This window comes from Anolis carolinensis, chromosome 1 (assembly GCF_035594765.1).
Source record: "Anolis carolinensis isolate JA03-04 chromosome 1, rAnoCar3.1.pri, whole genome shotgun sequence".
Taxonomy (NCBI): Eukaryota; Metazoa; Chordata; class Lepidosauria; order Squamata; family Dactyloidae; genus Anolis; species Anolis carolinensis.
The window spans coordinates 92,357,624-92,382,256 of NC_085841.1; the positions used below are offsets into that span (position 1 = coordinate 92,357,624).

Genomic DNA, 24,633 nt, shown 5'->3' on the forward strand with positions numbered 1-24,633 from the left:
TAGCTGTTCAAGATTTGTAATAACCAGTCTTTGATCCTTTATGTGTGTTTTGCAGCAGAGCTACCAAAAAAGGATGTGCATGTAAAAGCACCCGGTAAGGCATGGATAAAAATTATTTAAGGAAGCCTACGTTTCCCATTTTAGCTCCTAGAGTAAATTAACTTGTTGCTATGGAAATGAGTATACCACACTGCAAGTAACTAATCAGTGAATAAAAATGAGAAACCCGATTAGACATAACTTACAGCACATTCTTTCCATTGTGGGTTCCCTGTGAAACTATTTTATAAAACCTGTTAAAAACAATGTAAATTTAGTAAACAAACATATGGTACTTATAAAAACTGATACAGCCGTCAGTCTTTCGGCAGCCCAAATATGTCAAACTATGTTAATTTTCCCCATACTCATACTGGATTTAATTAATTGTTTAAATTTTTATGGCATTGGAGCTAATAGGTCCATTCAATCATGATTCCAATATTTGATAAATGGTGACCAATTTCTTTGGGAATCTCTGCTCAATCAATTCACTTTTCACATCATTGGTGATATTATCTATAAGCACGCTTTTCCTCCACATCCATGTACCTGTTTTCTAAAATGTATTAATTCTGGCTCTACGCAGGCATTCACTGGAGTTCATGGAAGCCCCACTGCCAGTGTCCTGGTATGTATATCATTTATATGTTGCACGTTCAGCACAAAGATCTGCAACGTATTCTGTAGTATTTGGCTGAATTTGTTTACTAAGCTCTCATGATCAGAAAGCCTACACTATCAAGGCATCAAAACATATCAGTTTTGGTTTGCTGTAGACAGGACAATTAAGGAGGGACCAATCTTCACATGTCATCCCACATCCACCCTGTAACAACGCCAGTGTGTAGAATCAAGTTTCTGTTGCAGCTCTTTATATGTCACGTGAAGGGAGAAAGCTCACCATCTTGCCTATATGAGCTGTAAGCTTGTTGTTTTTCCAGCAAATCCAGATGGATATTGTTTGTGAAATTGATTATTCACAGATTTCATTATAATATGTTTTTTCTAGGCATCTCTAGGTTCTCCGGTGGAAGTTGACTATAGAGTTACACTGAATGACCTAGAGATTCTTAGTGTGATGACCCATGGGCCTTGTAGTCCTGCTCAGGACATTGTAATCCCTGATGAAGATGAAAACTTGGGTTTTTTACCTTCCCAGTCTGAACTGGATTCCTCTCAGCCAGATCTTTCCCAGGCAGATCTGGGAACCTTGCACCTGCAAGAAAGTTGTCTCCCAGAAGTATGTCAAACAAGCCCAGAGCCTACTTCTCCCGTATTCTTGCGCCGGGAGTTTTGTAAACAACAGAGAAGTTTGGATTCAGCTTCGCGCAGGAGTGCGAGGATTGCAGCTAAGAATGTGGCCAATTAAGACTGCTTCTCGTGAGAATCTTTGGGGAGTCTCACATCTGGTCTCAGAGTTAGCTTTCGGTTCTGATTCCCAGAGAACTGCTTCGGCGGGAAAGCTAGACTCTATTTAGGTGTTTTACCCGCGTAGTAACTTCGCGGAGTCAATTCGTCAGCCTTCGGAGCGAGTTGTGTCTGGACAGCGCGCTCCGATTCAAGCCTCGCTCCTGCTCAAGCCTCGCCTTGCTATCCAGCCTTCGCCTTGCTTCCCAGCCTTGTTTATCTACGGACTTTGCCTTGTTACCCAGGATCAATCCTTGCCTTGTTCCACGGATTTATCAAGTTATTCCACGGACCTTGTTCTTGTTCTTAGTTACCTTGTTTCATGTTCAAGCCTTGTTTCAAGTATCAAGTTATTTCCTAGCCTCGCTCAAGTTTCATGGACTAAAGGACCTTGTCATCTCCCCTCACTTTGCTTGGCAAAGTGAGTGTTTCGGTTATTGGATTACAACTTTGGACCTTAATATTTCTTATTGGACATTGCTTTTTTGGACTAATTCTGACCTTTCCTGAAAGGTCTAATTCTGAACTATTTTCTACACTTGTTTTTATTAACTTTATATATTCCTTCAATAAAGTTATTAGATAGATTCTGGCCTCTGTGTATGGTTATTGGTGCTCTGTAGCCTGGGTCGTGACAGTTTGACTCCGCCACCCTAAGCACCAATTAACCTCGGCCAGAATGTCTACCGGAGTCGTACCTGGGCCGAGCGGCCAGCCGATTACCTACACCATCGACAAGGAAGAGGTGGACCGAATCCGTGATAAGCTCAATGCACAGGATGGAGAAATAAGGGGTTTGAAGGAACGCGGAGTTCGTCTTCCGGCCATGGCGTTGCCAACCAAGTTTACTGGAGAAGCTTCTAAGGTTCATGTCTTCCGTCGCCAATGTCAAGCTTATCTGGAGGCCCGTGCTGCCGAGTTTCCCCAAGAAGACATCAAGGTGGCATGGGTTTACAGTCTTCTAGACGGGCCAGCGGCCAGCTGGGCGACGGCACTGTTCGACCAAGTCTCTCCACACCTAAGATCAGCGCAACACTTCTTGGACCACCTCAAGGAGACTTGGGGAATCGAGGACAATTTGGAGGCAGCCGGTCACAAACTCCGTCGCCTTTTCCAAGGAGACAGACCTATGTCTCAGTATATAGCCGAGTTCCGAGTGCTGGCCCACAACACCGGCTGGAACGATGTAGCCCTCAGGGGACAATTCCGGGAGGGTCTCAACATTGAAATGCTGGAAGAAATCTCCAAGGTGGATCCTCCCCAGACCCTCGAGGCACTCATTGATCAATGTTTACGGGCTGAAGTCATGATTGCCAACAGGAAACAGTGGGTTCGAGGCCAGGGCAGTAGAGCCGGGGCAAAACCCCCCGCTCCCGCCAGTGTTCAGCCACGTCCGGTGTGGAGACCCCCACCGCCAACCCCATACCCCAGAGGAGGCGAGGAGGTGCCGATGCAGTTGGGCAATGTGCGTCCCAGACTAGATGCCGCCGAGAAGGCCCGTCGTCAACGCTTAAACCTCTGCTGGTACTGCGGGAACGGGGGCCACTTCGCCAGAGAGTGCCCAGCCAAAGGGAAGCCTGCCGCCCGTCTTGCGGCGGCGTCCTCCACGGAGACGAAGGCGTCTGAGCCGACTGGCACACAGCCGGCGGGGGAAGCCAACGACCGGGTGTAGAGAGGCTCGCCAACCCGGTCAAAAAATCCATCCAAGAGCCGCCAACCGGGGTCCTGTTCCTTCTCGTGGTCACATTATGGTCAGCAAAAAGGGGACCCGTCATGATCCACGCCATGATAGACTCTGGAGCTACCAACAATTTCATCGATAGAGAGTATGCCGACTCTCTGGGATTACAATATCATGATTTCAAGAATGCCCGGGTGGTGCAAGCCATAGACGGCCGTCCCCTCAAGACGGGCCCCGTAAGTCAGTGGTCGGAACCCACCAGGATGTGGATAAGGGAACATATGGAAGAGATTTCCTTCTTCGTTACCGAGGTCCCCCATTTCCCTGTGATTTTGGGAATTCCATGGCTGACTCTCCACGACCCTAACATCTCCTGGTCCAACAGAGAACTGCAGTTTGCTTCACCGTATTGCCAAAACCATTGCCTCGTAGCCAAGGTATGCCATGCCACAGACACCGAGCCCATCATCACCTTGCCAAAGAAGTACTCCGAGTATTGGGATGTATTCAATGAGAAAGAAGCCGAAAAATTACCCCCACATAGACCTTATGACTGTGCCATTGACTTGGTGGAGGGGGCCCCGATCCCGCGAGGGCATCTCTACTCCCTGACTGAACCAGAGCAAGAAGCTCTCAGGGAATTCCTAGAGACAAACCTCCGCAAGGGATTCATCAGACCCTCTCAATCCCCAGCCGCCTCCCCAGTGATGTTTGTGAAGAAGAAGTCAGGGGAACTACGCTTGGTGGTGGACTACAGAGCATTGAACAATATCACCAAGCGGAACAGCTATCCCCTGCCCTTAATCTCGGATCTACTGGATCGGCTTCGAGGAGCCAAGGTTTACACCAAGTTGGATCTTCGGGGGGCTTACAACTTAGTTCGCATCAGAGAAGGGGACGAGTGGAAGACCGCCTTCCAGACCAAATTCGGATTATTTGAGTCCCGAGTTATGAATTTCGGTTTATGCGGAGCCCCCGCAACGTTCCAGCATTTTGTCAATGACATTTTTCAGGACTATCTAGACAGGTTCTTGATAATCTACCTGGACGATTTTTTGGTGTTTTCCAGATCACAATCAGAACATGAGAACCACGTCAAAATGGTGTTACAACGATTGCGGGATCATGGACTTTATGCCAAGCTGGAAAAATGCGCTTTTGATCTACAAGAGGTAGATTTCCTTGGTTACCGCATCTCGCCTCTAGGGCTTTCCATGGATCCAGCCAAAGTTTCAGCGGTATTGGAATGGCGGGCGCCAACTAACAAGAAAGAGGTGCAGCGTTTCTTGGGGTTCGCGAACTATTACCGCAAGTTCATTCCAGATTTTGCCCGCTGGTCCGACCCCATCACTAGCTGCATCCGTGGAAAGCAGCCTTTCCGCTGGACTGATCAAGCAGAGAAAGGGTTCCAGCAACTAAAGAAACTATTCACCTCCCAGCCAATTCTACAGCACCCAGATCCTGGAACCCCTTTTGTGGTGCAAGCGGACGCCTCTGATGTGGCTATTGGGGCTGTACTCTTACAACCGGTGGGAGATCACCTCCACCCCTGTGCCTTTTATTCTCGTCAACTAACCACACCAGAGAGGAATTACACCATTTGGGAAAAAGAACTACTGGCCATAAAGGCAGCCTTTGAAACTTGGAGACATTGGCTAGAAGGGGCCAAATTTCCCATTGAAGTCCACACTGATCATCGTAATCTAGAACATCTAAGAACTGCCCGCAAACTAAATCAGAGGCAGCAACGTTGGGCTTTATTCTTTGAACGTTTCAACTTCCAGATCCATTATGTGACCCCAGCCCAAACCAAGCAAGCAGACGCCCTGTCACGTAAACCGGAATACGCTGCAGGACGCAAGGAGACCTTTGAATCCCAACTGCTACAACCCGAGAACTTTGCCACGCTCACGGTGGGGAACACCAAATCCATTCCCATTGGTTCAACTTCCCCTACTCCAGGACCCATCTGTGCTCAAGAAATCAGGGCTAGTCAGCAAGCAGATGCCTGGGCGCAGGACCAACTTCGACAAGGTCTGCACTTTCCCTTTTCGCTTAAAGATGGGCTGCTCTGCTATAGAAATCATGTTTATATCCCACCCGGACCGGGCAGGGAAAAAGCGCTTCGTCTGTGTCATGACTGCAAACCAGCAGGACACTTCGGACTATTTAAAACCATGCATTTGATCCTAAGGGATTTTTGGTGGCCCAAGATCCGCAAGGATGTGGAAAAATATGTCAACACCTGCCCAGTATGCCAGCGCTCCAAGATACGAAGGGAGAAGCCCTCAGGGCTTTTACACCCCCTTCCTACCCCATCTCGCCCATGGGAAATAATTTCCGCAGATTTCATCACTGACCTACCACCTTCCTGTGGATTCACCACGATCTTAGTGGTGGTGGACCTATTCACCAAGTTAGCCCATTTCATTCCCTGCGAAGGCCTCCCCACGGCCAAGGAAACTGCGGATCTATTTCTTCAACATGTTTTCAGACTACATGGATTGCCCAAGAGTTTAGTCACAGACCGTGGATCTCAATTCACCTCTCGTTTTTGGAAGGCACTACAAAAACTATTGGGCATAGACTCTCGCTTATCTTCAGCTCATCATCCCCAAACAGATGGGCAAACGGAGCGCACCAATGCCACTTTGGAGCAGTATCTTCGCTGTTATGTAAACTATCAACAGGACAATTGGGCTTCTCTGTTACCACTGTCTGAGTTTGCCTACAACAATGGAGTTCAAGCTTCTACAAAAGAAACGCCGTTCTTTGCAAACTACGGCTTCCATCCACGTTTCTTCCCCCCTGTCATTGAAACTTCAGAGGTTCCCGCAGCAGAGGATTGGCTGCAGGAACTCACAGCGGTGCAACAACTTTTGCTCCAGCAACTGGATCAAGCCAAGGAGGACTATAAACGTCACGCTGACAAACATCGCCAGCCGGGCCCCGAAATCAAGGTAGGAGATCGGGTTTTCCTGTCCACTCGCTTTCTGCCCTCCCACCGCCCTTGCCGGAAGTTAGATGCCCGTTTCATTGGTCCCTATCCAGTGGTGGCGCAATTAAACCCCGTGACTTTCAAACTCCAACTTCCGCGTTCAATGCGCATTCACCCAGTGTTTCACCGTTCCCTGCTCCTTCCGGCGGATGGTGTGCGACCTGATACAGACCAACCGGCCCCCCCTCCTGTTTTGATGAATGGGGAGGAGGAGTTCGAGGTTGAGGACATTTTGGATTCTCGCTTTCACCGCCGCCGCCTACAATATCTCATTGACTGGGTGGGTTTTGGCCCTGAGGAACGCTCTTGGGAAGACGCCTCCACAGTCCATGCTCCTGATCTAACCCGTCGCTTTCATCAGACCTATCCCACCAAACCACGACCTCGCGCCTCGGGGAGAGGGCCCCAGTTTGGGAGGGGCCTTGAGGAGGGGGATAGTGTGATGACCCATGGGCCTTGTAGTCCTGCTCAGGACATTGTAATCCCTGATGAAGATGAAAACTTGGGTTTTTTACCTTCCCAGTCTGAACTGGATTCCTCTCAGCCAGATCTTTCCCAGGCAGATCTGGGAACCTTGCACCTGCAAGAAAGTTGTCTCCCAGAAGTATGTCAAACAAGCCCAGAGCCTACTTCTCCCGTATTCTTGCGCCGGGAGTTTTGTAAACAACAGAGAAGTTTGGATTCAGCTTCGCGCAGGAGTGCGAGGATTGCAGCTAAGAATGTGGCCAATTAAGACTGCTTCTCGTGAGAATCTTTGGGGAGTCTCACATCTGGTCTCAGAGTTAGCTTTCGGTTCTGATTCCCAGAGAACTGCTTCGGCGGGAAAGCTAGACTCTATTTAGGTGTTTTACCCGCGTAGTAACTTCGCGGAGTCAATTCGTCAGCCTTCGGAGCGAGTTGTGTCTGGACAGCGCGCTCCGATTCAAGCCTCGCTCCTGCTCAAGCCTCGCCTTGCTATCCAGCCTTCGCCTTGCTTCCCAGCCTTGTTTATCTACGGACTTTGCCTTGTTACCCAGGATCAATCCTTGCCTTGTTCCACGGATTTATCAAGTTATTCCACGGACCTTGTTCTTGTTCTTAGTTACCTTGTTTCATGTTCAAGCCTTGTTTCAAGTATCAAGTTATTTCCTAGCCTCGCTCAAGTTTCATGGACTAAAGGACCTTGTCATCTCCCCTCACTTTGCTTGGCAAAGTGAGTGTTTCGGTTATTGGATTACAACTTTGGACCTTAATATTTCTTATTGGACATTGCTTTTTTGGACTAATTCTGACCTTTCCTGAAAGGTCTAATTCTGAACTATTTTCTACACTTGTTTTTATTAACTTTATATATTCCTTCAATAAAGTTATTAGATAGATTCTGGCCTCTGTGTATGGTTATTGGTGCTCTGTAGCCTGGGTCGTGACACTTAGACAGAACACTTCCCTAGGCATTTGTAGGTCCTACAGAACAAGTTTATTCAAAGTTATTATTATTATTATTATTATTATTATTATTATTATTATTATTAAATTGATTATAGAGTCAGATAACCGAGGGATTCCTAAAGAGGTGTCCTCTTAAGTTAAAAAAGAGCAGTTTTTCATTTGCATTTTTTTCCACTTTCAAGTAGGGGCTAACCCCAGTGAATGTGAAAGGATGATTGTAGTTACTTCTGATTAGTGTTTGTCCCAGGAATTTTATAGTTACTTTGGGGTATTCAGATGATACATGTATTGCCACTAGGTCATTATCACTAATAGATTATCAGGTTATATCACTCCCCAAAATATCCAAGGGCCATAGCCAGAAAAAATTTTTTTGGAGGGGGGAGGTTTAAAATTTATTATAACAAATCATGAAGAGTAATTCCATAACGCAAAATAATTTAGAAATCAGGCTCCATCAATAAACTTCAGTGGACACTCAAGACAGTTAAAGTGGATACTCATGGGGATTTGGTTAACCAGTTAAAATTCATGAGTAAACCAGGTTTTTTAAAAAACCTGAAATTTGGGGGGGGGGGGGGGTTGAACCCCTAATTGCCCCCCCCCCCCGGCTACAGCCCTGTTTGGATCCCCCTTTTCTATGTGGATTTCCCTCCTATTTCACTTTCTTCTTCCCCACATAGGAACAGGAATAGGGCTGTTCCATCTTGCTTGCTCCTGTTCAGCTAATATTTTGTCCACACTGCCTTGTTGGATTTGTATACCTCTGAGACAGACAACAGAGAAAAAGTCTGCAATTTCATTGGAGATCCCTTACTTTGAGGATGAGGTGTAAATACAATGTAAATCATTCAGATTTTCATAAAATCTCTTTCTTATTTTATTTTTCAGTGACACATGAAACTCATAAACCAAAAGGTCGGCAAAAATTTAATATGTTTGTATTTTTAAATAAACTGACAGTACCTCTTGATTTAAAACTGTTTTATAGATGAGGTGACCAGTCCTTTTGTTTAGACTAGTGTAACTTTACTGTAATGTGCTCTATGCAGGTTACCTTTAATAAGTGTTTAGAAGCTTCAACAGGTTTAGAATGCAGACTGTTGACTACTGAGCAAGGAACAGGTATTCCCTTGGTACAGCAACTTCATGGCTACTGGTCAGTGCATCATTCAAAGTGGTGTTTTGAAATATAATATAGTTTGGGGTGCATCTAAGGACCTTATCACATTAGACTAAGGATTGTGGTGAATCCATGTGGGTCCTGGCAGGGAGAGTGGAGAACTCATCATTTCATGCCCTACATCGACCACCTTATCTAGATCCCCATCCCACGGGGGGGGGGGGGGGACATTGCCACCCGGTTTTCCCCCATTACTCTTAAGACAACAAGGGAAACCTCTTGTTACCTCTCCTCTTTCACCACAGAGCCCGGCCTGAAGTTGATGTGGTTGTGAAAAGGGCTCTGTGGTGAAAGAAGTGGTGTTCGACGGGTAAATCAGCCCGTCTGATGATGTCGTACTTGAAAGGCTCTGTGCCTCCTTATGAACTTGCTTGGATTTTAGAAACCTGATGTAGGCGGCACATCTCTTGATCTCACCATCATGTTTAATCATCAGACAAGGAACTAAATTGAGGACCTTTTGTGTGGAATTCTTTGCCCTTGACAACTAGACTGGTCCCTTCTTTATTGTCCTACCTATAGCAAACAAAACCTAAAAAATCAGCCATACTGAACATGTTGAGATTTATTTGTGAGTAGATATATATTATGCTATAATTCTTCTACTGCTGAGCTTTCTCCTTCTCCTTAAAATGAATAGAACTTGAGCCCATGATCTTTAAATACTTTCAAGAACTCAAATGTTTGCTTCTTTGCTTCTATTGTACTCTCAGTTTTGCTACACCTGGCTCTCCTCTAGTGGTGGTCTGTGTCTTCCACATTAAAGGTGCAGAGAATTCTGTTTTTGATTTTATACCAGATATCTAAAGAGCTATCCAAGGAGTTGGACCCTATCTCTTAAATGAGTTCAGTGCATTGGATAACCCCTTTAAAGTCTAAAATGAAACTCAGAATGGATTCTTCTCACCCTTGAAATGAAAGGCACTGCCTACCACTGGTGAATGGATATTCTGTAGCCTTTTGGAAGAATCAGCAGCAACAATTCTGGGAAAAAGAGAACAGACTAGGGTTAACTGTTGTCTCCTAATAGCTGGGTTATTGTCAAGGCCTTTTTATTCGGAGGGGGGCGCTGCTTTTGAAGGCTCTTTGGAAGAGGCAAAATAGAACAGCTAGGATATTAGATAGGGAGCATGTGCCAATATTAAGAGAGCTACACCGGATCTCAGTTTGTCTGTAAACAGAATTCCAACCTTATAAGGTTTGAATGTGTTGTTAGAAAAATAACCTGAAGGACCACCTCCCAGCCTTAAATATCTTCTTATTGTACATGCATCTTCTGAAAAGAGATAGATGGCCACAAGAAAAATGCTTTAGGACAGTGGTTCTCAACCTGGGGTCTGCAGGTGTTTCTGGCCTTCAACTCCCAGGAATCCTAACAGCTGGTAAACTGGCTGGGATTTCTGGGAGTTGTAGGCCAAAAACATCTGGGGACCCCAGATTAAGAACTAGTGCTTTAGGAAATAATCTCTGCCTCCATTGGGTTCACATCCAGCTTTTGTTGTTTGTTGTTGTTGTTTTTTTAAAATGGAATGTGAAAATATTGCTTGCTAAACATTTGATGTTGCTGTCATATATGTAGCCTTTGTTCTGAATTAGTTCTTGATGTTTTAAAGCTTTTACTAAGTTTTTCATACTACTGGACTGCCCAAATGATTAAGAAGTGGGCAGAACCTATGTTGCCATCTAATTTTTCACAGATATTCTCATTTTATTTTTTAGCAGCCATAGAGGTCCATAAGCCAAAAGGTGAGTAACATCATTTAAATTTTTAAGTATAAAATATCTTCCATTTTGAGACATTAAGCAGAGCAATTTTAGGGGACACACACAAACACTTATGTTGCCATGCAAAGTTTAATAGGTATTCTCATTTGATTTTTGTAACAGCAATACAAGTTCCTAAGCCAAAAGGTCAATAACATTATTTCAGTTTTAAGGCAAAGCACCAAAACATTTGGGGGATGGGACCTATATAACTATCCAATGTTTAATAAATATTCTCATTTTATTTTGTAGCTGCCATAGAAGTTCCCAAGCCAAAAGGTCAGTAACATTATTTCCAATTCAAGGTATAAAGATCTGCCATTTTGAGGCACAAAGCAGAGCAATTTGTGGGGGACCTATGTTGCCATCCAATGTTTAATACATATTCTAATTTTATTTTGTAGCTGCCATAGAGGTCCATAAGCCGAAAGGTCAGTAACATTGCTTCCATTGTAAGGAATAAAATATCTTCCATTTTGAGGTGTATAAGAGGGTAATTTTGAGGGGAGGGACCTGTGTTGACATGTAGTGTTTCATAAGTATTCTCATTTTATTTGTAGTGGCCATAGAAGTTCCTAAGCCAAAAGGTCAATAATTGTTTCAATTTTAAGGAAAAAAGTGGGGAAATATAAAGTGTGGGGAGGAACATACGTTGCCATTAGATATGTTTAATAACTATTATAATTTTATTTTGTAGCTGCCATAGAAATTCCCAAGCCAAAAGGTCAGTAGTGTGTTTTTTTATTTTAAGGTGTATATATATCTTCTGTTTTAAGGCAAAAAGCTGAAAAAATTGGGGGCCAGGGAAAAGCCATCCAATATTTAATAGGTATTATTATTTCATTTTGTAGTCACCATAGAAGCTCCTAAGCCAAAAGGTCAGTAGCATTGTTTCGATTTTAAAGTATAAAATACCTTCAATTTTAAGGCTCAAAGCAGGGAAATTTGTGGGGGAGATCTATGTTTCTATCTAATGTTTAATAAATAGTGTTATTTTATTTTGTAGCTTACACAGATGTTTCTAAGCCAAAAGGCAAGTAACATTGTTTCTATTTTAAGATATAAAATATCTTCCATTTTAAATTATAAGGTGGGGAAGCTTGGGGTGAGGTATCCATGTTTAATATGTATTCTTATTTTATTTTGTAGGCGCTATTGAAGCTCATAAGCCAAAAGGTCAGTAGTACAATTTTCATTTTAAGGTATAATATATTTCTATTTTAAGGTGAAATATGTGTTCCATTTTAAGGCTAAAAGCAGATAATTCTTTTCGAGGGGGGGAGCACCTATGTTGTCATCCAATGTTTAATAAGTATTGTTATTTTATTTTGTAGTCATCATAGAAGTTTCTAAGCCAAAAGGGCAGTAGTGTTGTTTCCATTTTAATTAATTAAAAATATTCCATTTTAGTTATGAAGCGGGGAAACTTGGGAGCAGGTACCTGTGTTGCCATCAGATATGTTTAATAAGTATTCTTATTTTATTTTGAAGTCACTGTAGAAGTTCACAAGCCAAAAGGTCAGTAACCATATTTCCTTCTTAATCTATAATGATCCTATACTGTGTATAAAACTGACCCATGTGTAGGGAGAACAAATATGTGGATGCCTCCATGTGCTTTTACAATCCAGATAGTGCTGCATGGAATCTTAAACCATTATCTATATGCTAAGATTGGGGGGAAAGAATATCAGACCATATTTTATATTGTGATTTGTACTGATCTCCTCTGGGGGAAACTTCTCCAACTAGTCAGCTCCCAACTGGTAATTGTCATCCAGAGGAATTTTTCATTGACTGAACCAAGACTATGGAATGACCTGGTGGAAGAAGTCTGACAGCTAAATGAAGTGTCAGAATTTAAAACAGAATTAAAGACCTATCTCTTCCGGCAAGCCTACCCAGTCAACTCTGAATCATGAGTTTTGGATTTACATTGTATTACTGCTATATGCTGATTTTGTATCCTGTATCTAATGTATCTTTTTATAATGATGTGTTTTATGTATATATTTAATTTTATGTATTTTATGTTCATATGTTTTGACTCTGTTGTACCCTGCCTTGAGCTGTTAGAAAAGGCTGGTAACAATTAAATATATTAAGAATTCTTAATTTATTTTGTAGCCACCATAGGGGTCCATAGACCAAATGGTCAATATCATTGTTTCCTTTTAAAGAATAAAATACATTATATTTTAATGTACAAAGCAGGGAATTATTTTGGGGAACATATGTTGCTATCCAAGGTTTCATAGATATTCTCATTTTATTTTGTAGTGGCCATAGAGGTTGCTAAGCCAAAAGGTCAGTAACATTATTTGCATTTTTAGATATAAAATATCTTCCATTTTGAGGCACAAAACAGAGCAATTTGTGGGAGTAGCTATGATGCCATCCAATTCTTAACAAGCATTCTTATTTTTTGTGCAGCTGCCATCCAAGTTCATATGCCAAAAGGTCAGTAAGATAGTTTCTGTTTTGAGGTGTAAAATGCCTTCCATTTTAATGTATAAAGCAGGGATTTTTGGGGAGAGAGGGACCCTATGATGCCATCCAATGTTTACTAGATGTTCTTATTTTATTTTGTAGTCACCACAGAACTTCATAAGCCAAAAGGTTAGTTTTCATGTTGAGATGTAACTCTGTATATGACTGGCCCAGGTGTGGGTAGAACAAGTTGTAGATACCTCCATACACTTCAGCAATCCATTTAGTGCCACATAGAGCCTTTGAATCTATGTGCAGAGGTTGAAAAAAATTAATATAAATCCAAATATTATATTGTGGTTTTAATGGTTTTGCTATTTCAAATGTTTATGGAATTGTGTGTATGTTATGTGCCTTCAAGTCATTTCTGCCCAAAGGGTGTATCACAGGGTTTTGTTTTTTGTTTTGTTTTGCAAGATTTGTTCAAATGAGGTTTGCCTTTGCCTTCTCTTGAACTAAGAGACTGTGGTTTGACCAATAGTCATACAATGGATATACATGACTGAGTGGCAATCTAAATCCTGGTATCTAGAAATCTAGTCCAATGCTCATATCATTATACCACACTAGCTACTAAATGTATTTTACTGAGCATTGTGTTTAACTCAATTTTTTAAAAAAGCCTTTTGGTGTTTACTTTTGGTGTAGAAATATTGTGTAAAAGTAATAATACATAATGAGTTCCCAGTGGCACAGCGGATTAAACAGCTGAGCTGCTGAACTTGCTGACTGAAAGGTTGCCGATTCGAATCCAGGGAGCGGGGTGAGCTCCCATTGTTAGCCCCAGCTTCTGCCAACCTAGTAGTTTGAAAATATGCAAATGTAAGCAGATAAAAAGGTGCTGCTCTGGCAGGAAGATAACGGCGCTCCATTCAGTCATGCCGGCCACATGACCTTGGAGGTGTCTACGGACAACGCCGGCTCTTCGGCTTAGAAATTGAGATGAGCACCAACCCCCAGAATCGGACATGACTAGACTTAAAAATCTTTACCTTTACTAATAATGCACAAATAATATGTCATATCCTGATTATATACTTCCAGTTTTTCTGCAGTTCTAGTAAGCTTGCATGTTATAATGTTCACATGCAGGGAGGAGCAGATTAGCATTGAGGCTTAAAGACTGGCACGTGACATCTGCATGTGACACAATATGGTTTGGAAACCTGCATTGTCCAGTGGTGGCTGGTGACTTCCAGGACGGTGGAGAGTAAATCCAAGTAAACTTTAGAGGAGCTATCCAAAGTGCTGAACCCTATGTTTAAAATATGTTTGTTACCTGGACTAAACTGACAACAGAGTCCTCTTCCAATTGAAATGGAAGCCCTCAGCACCACTGGAGCCATCAAGGATGTAAATCAGTGGTTCCCAATCTTTGGGCCTCCAGGTGTTTTGGACTTCAACTCCCAGAAATTTGAACCAGCTTGACCGCTATTAGGAATTTTGGGAGCTGAAGTACAAAACACCTGGAGGTCAAAAGGTTGGGAACCACTGCTGTAAATCATGTGCACACTAATACTCACACTCATACTCAGCTTCAAATTCCCCACGTCATGAAATAATTTCCTGGCATCCATAATAAGTAAACTCACCAGTCTTTTACTTATAAGAAATAAACTCCCCTCCTGTTAATAACCCTGTCACATACCCTGTCAACAGTGACACAAGGCAAAACTCAACAAAACTGACTCAAATGACAGTCCTTCACTCCATTTAGAGAAGCTGCACTCCAATGTTTAGAAAAGTAAGAGCTAGTGTTGCACTGAAAAATAGGTAAGGCTACTTTGCATTAAACTACAGTCATAATTATAATTCTTTCTTACTTTTGAGACTAGAAAAAACTTATTATGGTTAACTAGTTACTTTCAGTCTCGGTGCACTCCTAATCTCTGATGAGTGATATGAATTGGATGACAATTACGGGTAACTTAAAATGATATGACTCTTTAGACGATTTCCATACACAATGGAAGTTTTTTATAACAGAATAATTTCACTCTCTATGTCTTGAAGCTGAAATTCAGGGGTACACTTTAAAGCTTCTTGCAATCTTCTTTTTTAGTCATCATTCATATTAATAACACCACTCTGTCCTTTACTTCCTTCCTTAAATACTGCAGAATAAAATTAAATGAAATCTCCATACTTCTCATGTGAATTATATGTTAACTAAGTTGTAGAAACCTTTGTATTTCTGACTAAATTAAATTACCTTTCCTCCAAGAATATGGTACAGCTGCATATTTAGTGATTCTTTTTTTAAAGCCCATCTCATGTCATTGTTCCTACTCTGGAAATTAAATCCACATATTATGCTGATATTATGTGGAAATTTTTGATTAACTTTTAGGCCTTTTTACTGTTTAGATAGCAATTGCCTTAAAGATATAGACTGGAATTTTGTATCACCTATTTAGTTACATATGTGCAACTAAGAGCACACCGACCACTTCATGCGGAACAAATGTCACAGAGGAAGAAGTGATGCAATGCAATTAAACTGCATTATATGTATCTACACTGATCATATAGTGCAGCTCAAAGTGCATTGTAATGGCAATGTAGATGAGGCCTCAAACATGGAGCTGATTACACATCAAGCTCAGGAACTGATTTAGGGCCTTAGTGGTGTTTCCATTCACAATGTGCATGTGCAAATTGCCAGAGTGCCTTGCAGGCACTCAGCAGGCAATGTAGTTTCCATTAATGCACACTGATGTGCATTATTTTGAAGTATCTCTCAATTTTGCTTATTCCAATTTAAGACCTCTAATTTGCATTCTGGTATATGTTCATGCTGTGCGTCATTTAAACACATTTTTGAGCCTCCTTAAATCTACATTAAGTGATCAGTGTAGATGTGCCCTAAGTAGCATCTCTGGAACCAGTCCCCCAACCTTCTTTACTAGAGATCAAGTGCTCCATGAAAAGAAACTACATTCTGCTGGTAATTGGGGAGCAAATGGATGTCATTTCCACCCCTTTCTTACCAGGAAATGAGGCTGTGATAAGAACTGGAGCAGGAGTCTTGCTTCTGACTCTCAGAGCCTCACTTGCTGACTGGAGGGGCCTGGCAATGGTTATCCTTTTCTAAGTGGGGCTAATCCCTGACTAATACTAGGTTGGGGAGGTTATGATTGTGACAATGATTTCATGATCATTATTATGTAGGGATTGTTAAATATGGAGCACTTACAGATGTGTAACTGCGATAGGGAATGCCACCCATATTTTATATTGTATTATGTCATACAAAATTGCATTTTACCTCTTATTTTAACCATGTTTGTAGAGCAATGTGGGGTATATTTTTTTCTGTCTACATGTATTCTAATTCTATAAAATGGAATGAGTCAAAACAGAACCTGCAGCACATTTGGCTAAAAAAGGTGCATTATTCACCCACACACTTTAATGGTTTTTTAAAAAGTTCCCTGTTCCTTGGTCTAGACTGTGTTTGCTTTTATTTACTCTTAGATTTTTTAAATAATATAAATGGTATGATTGGGGGGGAATTTGTAGAAATGAAAGGGAAGTATACCAGCTCAATATTAGGTTATAATAAACTAGACTTCATAGGACGATAAACTAAATTGGGGTTAGCCTAGAATAAAAAGAGATACCACCAGTCTTGTTCTCATAGCTAAATCAGAGAAAGAGAATAATGAGAAGGCTAGGCCTATTATTGTAAGAAGTATCCTTGCTTTAGTGTTAAACCCAAATACAGCTGTTACTGTGCTATTGTTTGGAACAATAAATCTAAAGTACAGCAGAACCCCACGTTTGTTGAAGTTAAGGGTTCAGGATTTCCACTAAAATGGGAAAACCACAAATAAAAATATCTCTTTTTAATCTAAGCAAATACATCTCTAAGAATCTCTCTAGATCCTTCAGTGTAACTCTATGGTGCATCTTTGCTGAGGGCTGACCATAGAATCATGCTATAAGACCTGCAAATGTCTAGATAAGTGTTTTGGGTCCTCCAGGATAGCTCTGTAATCAGTGTCCAGTCCTCTATGTTCTCCAGTGCAACTCTGGGTCACTCTCTGGTGGAATTGGACCATAAAGCTCAAAGAGCTAGAAATTCGTGGTGAGAACATCCATAAATAATCAAATTATCAAAATCTGAAATCTTCAAATGTGGAGGGGCAGCTATATTTGACAGTGTATGGATACATTTCCATGGAGTTTTGGTTGACTCTCAATTCCACCTTCATCTCTCAGATTTAGATAATAGTGGGGCTACATAGGGTGGAAGGTTTTGTACCAGTGTCAGTGATGAAACAGACTTCTTTGTGATTCTTTTTGCAGCTTTCCACTTATCTGGAAATGTCTTGGAAACTGTGGGTGGGGGTTGTTGTTTTAGGACAGTTTTAGAACTCCTGTAATGAAAGCAAATTTGATCAATATCACGACAATTTCAGTTGCCTTCAAATAAGCAGTAGACTCAACTGTTTTTAATGACTTTGTTTGCATGAGCTGCTTTCCCTCTTACTAGAAGATTGATATAACTCTTATCTTTCTTTTACAGCAGTACATGAAAAGAAAGAAGGCAGACCATTGAAGGCGGTGGAACCAGGTAAGATGAGACCCAGCAAAACTGGCATTATCTAAGGAGAGTTCCATGGTGATTAATGTACACACAAATCATATTTTTAAAAGCGGACAAGCATGACTTACAACCTCATCAGACTAGTGTTTTAAAAGCAGGCACCCCCGCATTCTTGTCATCTTCTGCCTCTTGGGAAATGTAGTTTAGGGTAAGGCCTTTAGAATTCTCAGCTAGAGGGATCCTCATAATCCCAAACTACAATTCCCAGAGTTCTGCAGGAGGCAAAAAAGATGACAAGAATGTGGGAGTGCCCACTTTAAAATGCTATTCTGCTGAAGCCCTCAGTCTGTATAGGCAACACAGCCCAACAAAAAATGTTCTTGGTGTCTTGATTTTTTTGGCCTGTTCCTGAGGTTATTTGAGGCACCGATTCAGAAAATTGCATTGGATAGGTTACATCAGGTTTAGTTTCTAGTGTCATGATTTCCATGGGTGAGCAGATAACATGAAGCTAAAGTAGTTTATCTTTCCTTTGATTCTAAGAGAAATTTCATTTGGTAGCATTAGGAATTTAACAGATGCTATCTCCATCATTTTAACAGAGATTGTTGATGCTTCATGGGAATTTTGCTTCCACTTCATAATTGATCGAAGGTGACTAAAATATATACAAATTAGTATTTGCTGGGTATTGAGTGGGGAACTGGTAGGAAGCAAAGATATTAGATTGAAAATATTATCAGTTTGATAATTGAGCAGATAATTTTTACTCATTAATGTTTGTAAATCATATTATGGCTCATTGTTTCTTCTTAGACTGTAGAAGTTATCTGTATGAGGAACTGAGGAGTTGTTATTTTTATATCATTTCTTCTTTTGCAGAGAAAACAAAACCAAAAGAAACAAGTAAGCCACATAACACTTTTGATTAACCTTATATATCTCTGATCTAACAACCTGTCCTGCATAAGATTTGTTTATATTTCCTACTATTTAAAATACTTGCTTGGTTCAGCTGCTAGCTGTTAAGGTAGGGAATGGATTTGTGATGATTGCAATGGTATTTATATTTAAGTTATCATTGGAGAACAAAAATGGCATTTCATGTCTCATCCCATACTATTTTTCATGATCTCCAAGTGTCATGGATTGATCAAGATGACCTTCTTTCTCTGTTGTTCAGTTTCTTAATGGTGCTAAAATGTCTTGCTTTCCCCTTCTCTCCTGTAGCTTGCTTTTGATATAATTCACTTGCAAATCATGGTCACCAAACACAGCCATTCATTACTGTTTGTGAATTTCTGCAAACATTGCCAATGCTTTCATTTTTGATAAAAATGAAGCTACTTTGCTTACATAAAGACCAGTACTCAAAGAACACGAATTGTTGTTAGTATACAAAGACAATACATACATAGGTTCACAATTTTGAATGATGAGAGACATTTAATTTCAATTCCAAAGTAGGTTTACTACTTTGGATAGATCCTTCAAACTCATTAAAACCTGGAATGCATTCACTGCCCCAGTGAAAAAGAAGTCACCAGCCACAATTGCAATTTATAATTATTTTAGTGGAATGTACTTCCAACCAAATGTACTTAAATTCATAACTGAGGCATACTAATTGTCACGAAGCCAGGGCTCTGCCAGTATGCAGGCAGAGGTGAACTAAACAAATGCCCTGCTTGTGTCAAACAGTTTAATTAAAGCAGCACTTACTGTCTGACTGTTTTCATAGTCCAGATACAAAGCATAAAGATAGTACTCAGTCACAGAATATAAAACAAAGACTGATAGCAAATGCTGATTCAGATGAATACTGTAGTCAAATGTCCACTCCAGTTGTCAAACACCAAGAGTTCAATGATTAAAGTCCAAGGATCAAGAGTCTATACCATAGTCAACAGCCAGTCCAGAGATTCAAGGTTCCAAGAGTTCAGAGACAGGTCAGGATACCGAGAATCCACAAACCTGGGAGGGGGAAAAAACCAGCAACATCCACAACCAAATAAAACAAATACTTTTTCTCCCAAAGATCAGTCTCCAGGCTAACTCCTTATAACCAGTTAAACCCAGCTGCATCCTATCTCTTGCATGCCTCCACCCTTAATTGCTTTCCCCTGCAAATTCTTACTTATAGATTACTCTGCCCTTTAGAACTAGGACTGACATTAACCCTTTCCATCACCAACTGCTAGGCCTGACACCACCAACCACTATCAACTGTGGAACATTATACATGACACTAATCCTCCACTTCACTTCAGTCAAATAAAATCTCAAACTTTTAGATGCACCCAACATTACTGTCAATATATTCCATGGCTAATCATACCAAAGCCAAAAAATAGGGAAGGAAAGGCCGGGGGTGGGGGGTGAGGGAGGGAGGGAGAGAGAGAGAGAAAAGAAAAGGAGAACGGGCTGTTTTATTTAAAAATTCTGTATTATCAAACTTCGTTTGCACTAGGCTTTTCCTACAGCCATGTTTGTAGTGCATCACAAATACTAAATTACACTTTAATATGACGTTTGCCTCTTTAACATTTCCTGAATGATTATCTGATTTATCAGATCACTTGGGATTTAAGGCAACCTCAGTAATGAAACAGACTCCAAAAGTGTTTGATCTCTTCAAATCGTGTAATCCGTTCAAACATCTTTTGAAATATTGCCATCAGGCTTTTTAAAGGTAATGGCAAATGCACATTTCCTTTGCATGATTAAAAAGAATCAATGACTTTAAATATTACCATTTCCAGAAATAATTAGAAGGATCCACTTAAAGGCTGACTCACAAAGACAGAAATAAAGGCAGTAGCACCTTGAGCAAAAAGCATATTGACTTTGGAAAAAGCTCAGCTGAAATCACAAGGACTCACTTCTAGATAGATGCATTTAGGGTGGAAATGCATTCTACAATGTTTCATTGAGGAAGAATATGTCAGAAATAATTTTAATGCTATTATTTACAGTACTGTTTGACTATACCAGTGGGTTCGGTCTGTGATCATAATTGAAGGCAGCTTCATACACTTCAGATCATTGGTTTTGATCAATAGTTCTCTTGAGTCTTTCTTGGAGGAATGAGGATATTCATTTTTTTATTTTGATTGATTGGCTGATAGATAATGTTCATTTTTTCATCTTCTGCAGACCCCAGTCCCACCCTTGGAACAGCCCTAGAACCAATGTCATGGTGGGGCTTCAGTTAATCGCGAAAATGACCTTTCCTTTCTCTCAGCAGGAAACTCCAGTACATTTCAGTTCCTTCTGTGAACTGGAAGAGCCCTTTCTTTTATGAAAAGACAGCTATGTTTCTAGCACTGAAATCAATGACCTTAAAGCATGGTTTTCCTCCCTCTATTGGATTGTGATTTTTATATTTTACTATTTTCCCATTATGTTAAACTCAACATTAAATTTTGCACCATTGCAGTGAACATACTATTCTTGTTGGTACTTCTGCAAGAGAACTATTAGCTTTGAGCACGGTTTTTAATATGAGATTTATTTTGTTGTAGACCTATAGTTGAAATTACTGTTTCTTTGCATTCATGTTTTTCTTGTATGTTAACTCAAAATTAGCATTTGCTTTTAAATTTTAGGTATTCATAAACAAAAGTAGATTGTTCATATGTCTTCAGTGGGCTTTCATAAATAGCATTAAATTGATGTAATTCATTGCAATCAAATATGCTATTCAATACTTAGAGAGAAATTTTGGATACTTAGAAATTATCCTATGTCAAATTCTGCAGAGGAAATTTTTGCAAATAATCTTAGGCACATGTGGCAGGTATCTTTATCTCAAATCCCATCATTCTTCCAAAATGTAATACAACTGTACTGTGCATTTTTCAGAACATGTCAAAGAAAAAGAAGCAAAGCATGATGTGGCAGTGAAGGACAAAGGTAATACAAGGAAATGGAAAACAAACTACTATTTATTTTTTGTTGAAAGGTCACAAATGTCTAGCCTTAGAGAAATCCATGCTGTTTTCTGCACACTTGTGAAAGGTTTAAAATGTATATCAGCTACTGAAAACAACATGAATGCCATTGGTAAGTCAGCAGCCACATTTTAGTAGTGTGAAAGTATTATTAAAATTGACATGCCTTTAGGCCTTCAGAAATACATAGGATAAAAATCCTTGCTTTGGCCATTTAAACACCTTGCTCATTTGAGCCTCCGGTGGCGTAGTGGACTAAAGCCTCATGACTTGAAGGTTGGGTTGCTGACCTGAAGGCTGCCAGGTTCAAATCCCACCCGGGCAGAGCGTGGATGAGCTCCTTCTATCAGCTCCAGCTCCATGCGGGGACATGAGAGAAGCCTCCCACAAGGATGGTAAAACATCAAAACATCTGGGAGTCCCCTGGGTAACGTCCTTGCAGATGGCCAATTCTCTTACTCCAGAAGCGACTCAAGTTGCTCCTGACACGAAAAAACAAATTTTTTTGAAGCAAAGCATTTAAAAAAAAAAAAAAACTTAAATACTACATCTCCAGGGAGCATTCTTGGAGCATCTGGTTAGTTGCTATCAAAGATATATACTGTAGTGCAATCCTATATTAGACCTGTGCATAATATAGGTAAGTCTTATATTCAGTCAGCTTTAATTCCAGACAAATGTAGGTAGATCTGCAGCATTCTTGGGAGTAATCTCCTCAATGAACTCTAAGTATGGTAAATTGTGTTTTAGGTAGCTCCAATGGAGCTACCTGCAATTTTTTCCATTTTCTTCATCTGATGGGGACAAGGACAGGCTGCCAATGTGCCTTGTCCCCATTCCTTCCTTGAGATGGAGGAAGGAGGGAGGGAGGCTGTATGGGGTGCATGCACTTGCCGTTTTGCTGGTGATTGCCGGTGAAACGGAGCAACGGGGAGGTAAATGTGAAGATGACCTAGGACTCATGTTAGTGTGTTAATTTGCATAGTACTTGACTGGTAAAAACAGTTTCATATAACATAATCAAGAGGGTAGATCTTTGTGTGGAACCTATAGAAGTGAAAGATTCATGAATTCTAGATCTGTGTGGTGTGATTAATGAGAGATTTTCTTTTTATATGTTACTCTAAGGTCCCTTCTATACTCCCCTATATCACAGGGTCTGATCCCAGATTATCCACTTATCCCAGATTATCTGGCAGTATAGGCTCATATAATCCAGTTCAAAGCAGATAATATGGAATCAGATCCTGGGATATAGGGTAGTGTAGAAGGGGCCTAAAAAGGTTTTCAGTCCAAAGTGGAACACAAGATGATTACATGAAAACAAAAAAAGGAAAGGAAGCGAGCAGCTCAGCTAAATTGAACATACCACATAGTTCAGCCTTAGGAAACAAGACATTGTTAATTTCCTATGTCCTTAGTTAATTTTAATATGAGAAGATGCCAGGACCGTTCTATGAATAGTAGGGCTGACCCTTCAAAACTGTTTTTGCAAGGAGTTTCTCTGAAAATGTTTTGTACCACTATTTGCATTAATCCTAACTAGTATTGCTAGTAGTAATAGTGCTTTGAATGCCATTTCCTGCTTCTTGGCAGGGGGTTGGACTGGATGGCCCATGAGGTCTCTTCCAACTCTACTATTCTATGATTCTGTGATTCTAGTAAGCAGTGACAACAGCAAACGTTTATCTGTTTATTTAAGCAGATCAAATTGGTATTTTAATATATAATTATACAATTTTATTAGGATAATTGATTTAATTTCTGTTTTAATAAATGCGGTGTACAAGTTCTTTATTGAAATTTATAAAATTATGTTGTAAGCCACCTTACATCCCTCCCTGGGAGAAAAATGGGTCATAAATCAAAGAAATTACTTAATAAATACCGTAAATGCATTTGGAGTTCTCTTCTCTGCTTTGGATGATGTAAGAAAGCCAGGAGTAAAATTATTTGTACATCTATTTTCCATTGAATCTGTCTTAGCAAATAGTTTCTACAACTAATTATCTTGGCATGAATCTCTCCAATGTCTTTAAAAGGTTTAAAATGACACATCTGGTCAGGCAGATGTTAATTGGAAGCAATTAGAATAGCAACTAGCTGTAGCTTTCTCTCACTTGGAACAAAGTGACATTCTAGAAGGCCTGAAATGATTGTGTGACTTTCAAAGTATCAGGTCAAATCCATTCCTATCGCTGGTGTTGAGTACGTGAAAGGTCAGTAGTTCAGCTCCAGCAAGAAACAATATTCAATACGATTTGACCCTCATGTTATTTCTTCAGTGGCAGGGGTATTTTGTAGACTCAAGACAGAAGGTCAGGAGAATTTAAAGGCCAAAACGTACTGCCAGATTTGATCAAGTTGCTTTCAAGGCAGCTGCTGCTACACAATATACTTCAGCAGTGTGGGCATTGTAATTGCAAGCAAAAATATAGAGTTTTAGCTTCAGGCAAGCAAAACAAAATATTCTTGTGAACTCCACATAAGTGTATACTTGACGGGTCTGAATGAGCTTTAGAGAAAGCCAAGAACTCCAATATACTTTAACTACTGATCTTCTGGAATGCCTTCAAGTCCTTTCTAGCATATCCTGATCCTAAGGTGACCCTATCATGGGGTTTTCTTAGTAAGATTTGTTCAGAAAAGATTTACCAATGCGCACCTCTGAGGCTGAAAGAGTGTGACGTGCTCAAGGTTATCCAGTGTATTTCCATGGCTGATCAGAGATTCAAATGCTGATCTGCAGAGTCCTAGTCAAATGTTCAAAACACTGCACCACATTAGCTCACACTATACAATACCTAGATTTATTTTATTTAATATCTATTGAATCATGGAATAGTAAAAAAAATCAGCCCCCCAGATGTGATTCGACTGCAGTACCCCAGCATTACTTGCCACCGACTGGAGTTGTTAAGGTTGTGGGGACAATCTAACAAGGGCCGCATGATTTCCATATTGTTATACACTGACATTTCCTTCATTCCACAAAATATGACAAATGGCAATAGAAAAAAAAACTGTGGGGATATATTAAGGCTATTAGGTGGGGTTTATTATTTTCACTCTATGTGGAGAAGGAGTTTTATTTACAAAACAAGAATCATGGAAAGATCCCTTCTGTTTGTATAA

The 24,633-nt window shown here is 40.6% G+C and overlaps 1 protein-coding gene across 12 annotated transcripts in view; it reads left to right on the top strand.

Annotated features, from left to right (window-relative positions):
- trdn (triadin) overlaps nt 1-24,633 on the top strand; it is a 303,322-nt gene that overhangs the window by 214,577 nt on the left and 64,112 nt on the right. For 7 of the 12 annotated variants that reach the window (XM_062979180.1, XM_062979220.1, XM_062979198.1 and 4 more), the window contains 17 exons: nt 56-94; nt 629-670; nt 8,448-8,474; nt 10,459-10,485; nt 10,756-10,782; nt 10,908-10,934; nt 11,201-11,227; nt 11,355-11,381; nt 11,510-11,536; nt 11,653-11,679; nt 11,995-12,021; nt 12,784-12,810; nt 12,937-12,963; nt 13,096-13,122; nt 17,525-17,572; nt 18,428-18,451; nt 21,410-21,460. In XM_062979180.1, coding sequence (XP_062835250.1) covers nt 56-94; nt 629-670; nt 8,448-8,474; nt 10,459-10,485; nt 10,756-10,782; nt 10,908-10,934; nt 11,201-11,227; nt 11,355-11,381; nt 11,510-11,536; nt 11,653-11,679; nt 11,995-12,021; nt 12,784-12,810; nt 12,937-12,963; nt 13,096-13,122; nt 17,525-17,572; nt 18,428-18,451; nt 21,410-21,460 — 528 coding nt within the window. The remainder of the gene's footprint in view (nt 1-55; nt 95-628; nt 671-8,447; nt 8,475-10,458; nt 10,486-10,755; nt 10,783-10,907; nt 10,935-11,200; nt 11,228-11,354; nt 11,382-11,509; nt 11,537-11,652; nt 11,680-11,994; nt 12,022-12,783; nt 12,811-12,936; nt 12,964-13,095; nt 13,123-17,524; nt 17,573-18,427; nt 18,452-21,409; nt 21,461-24,633) is intronic. The other 5 variants (XM_062979204.1, XM_062979192.1, XM_062979213.1 and 2 more) reach the window with 5 other exon arrangements.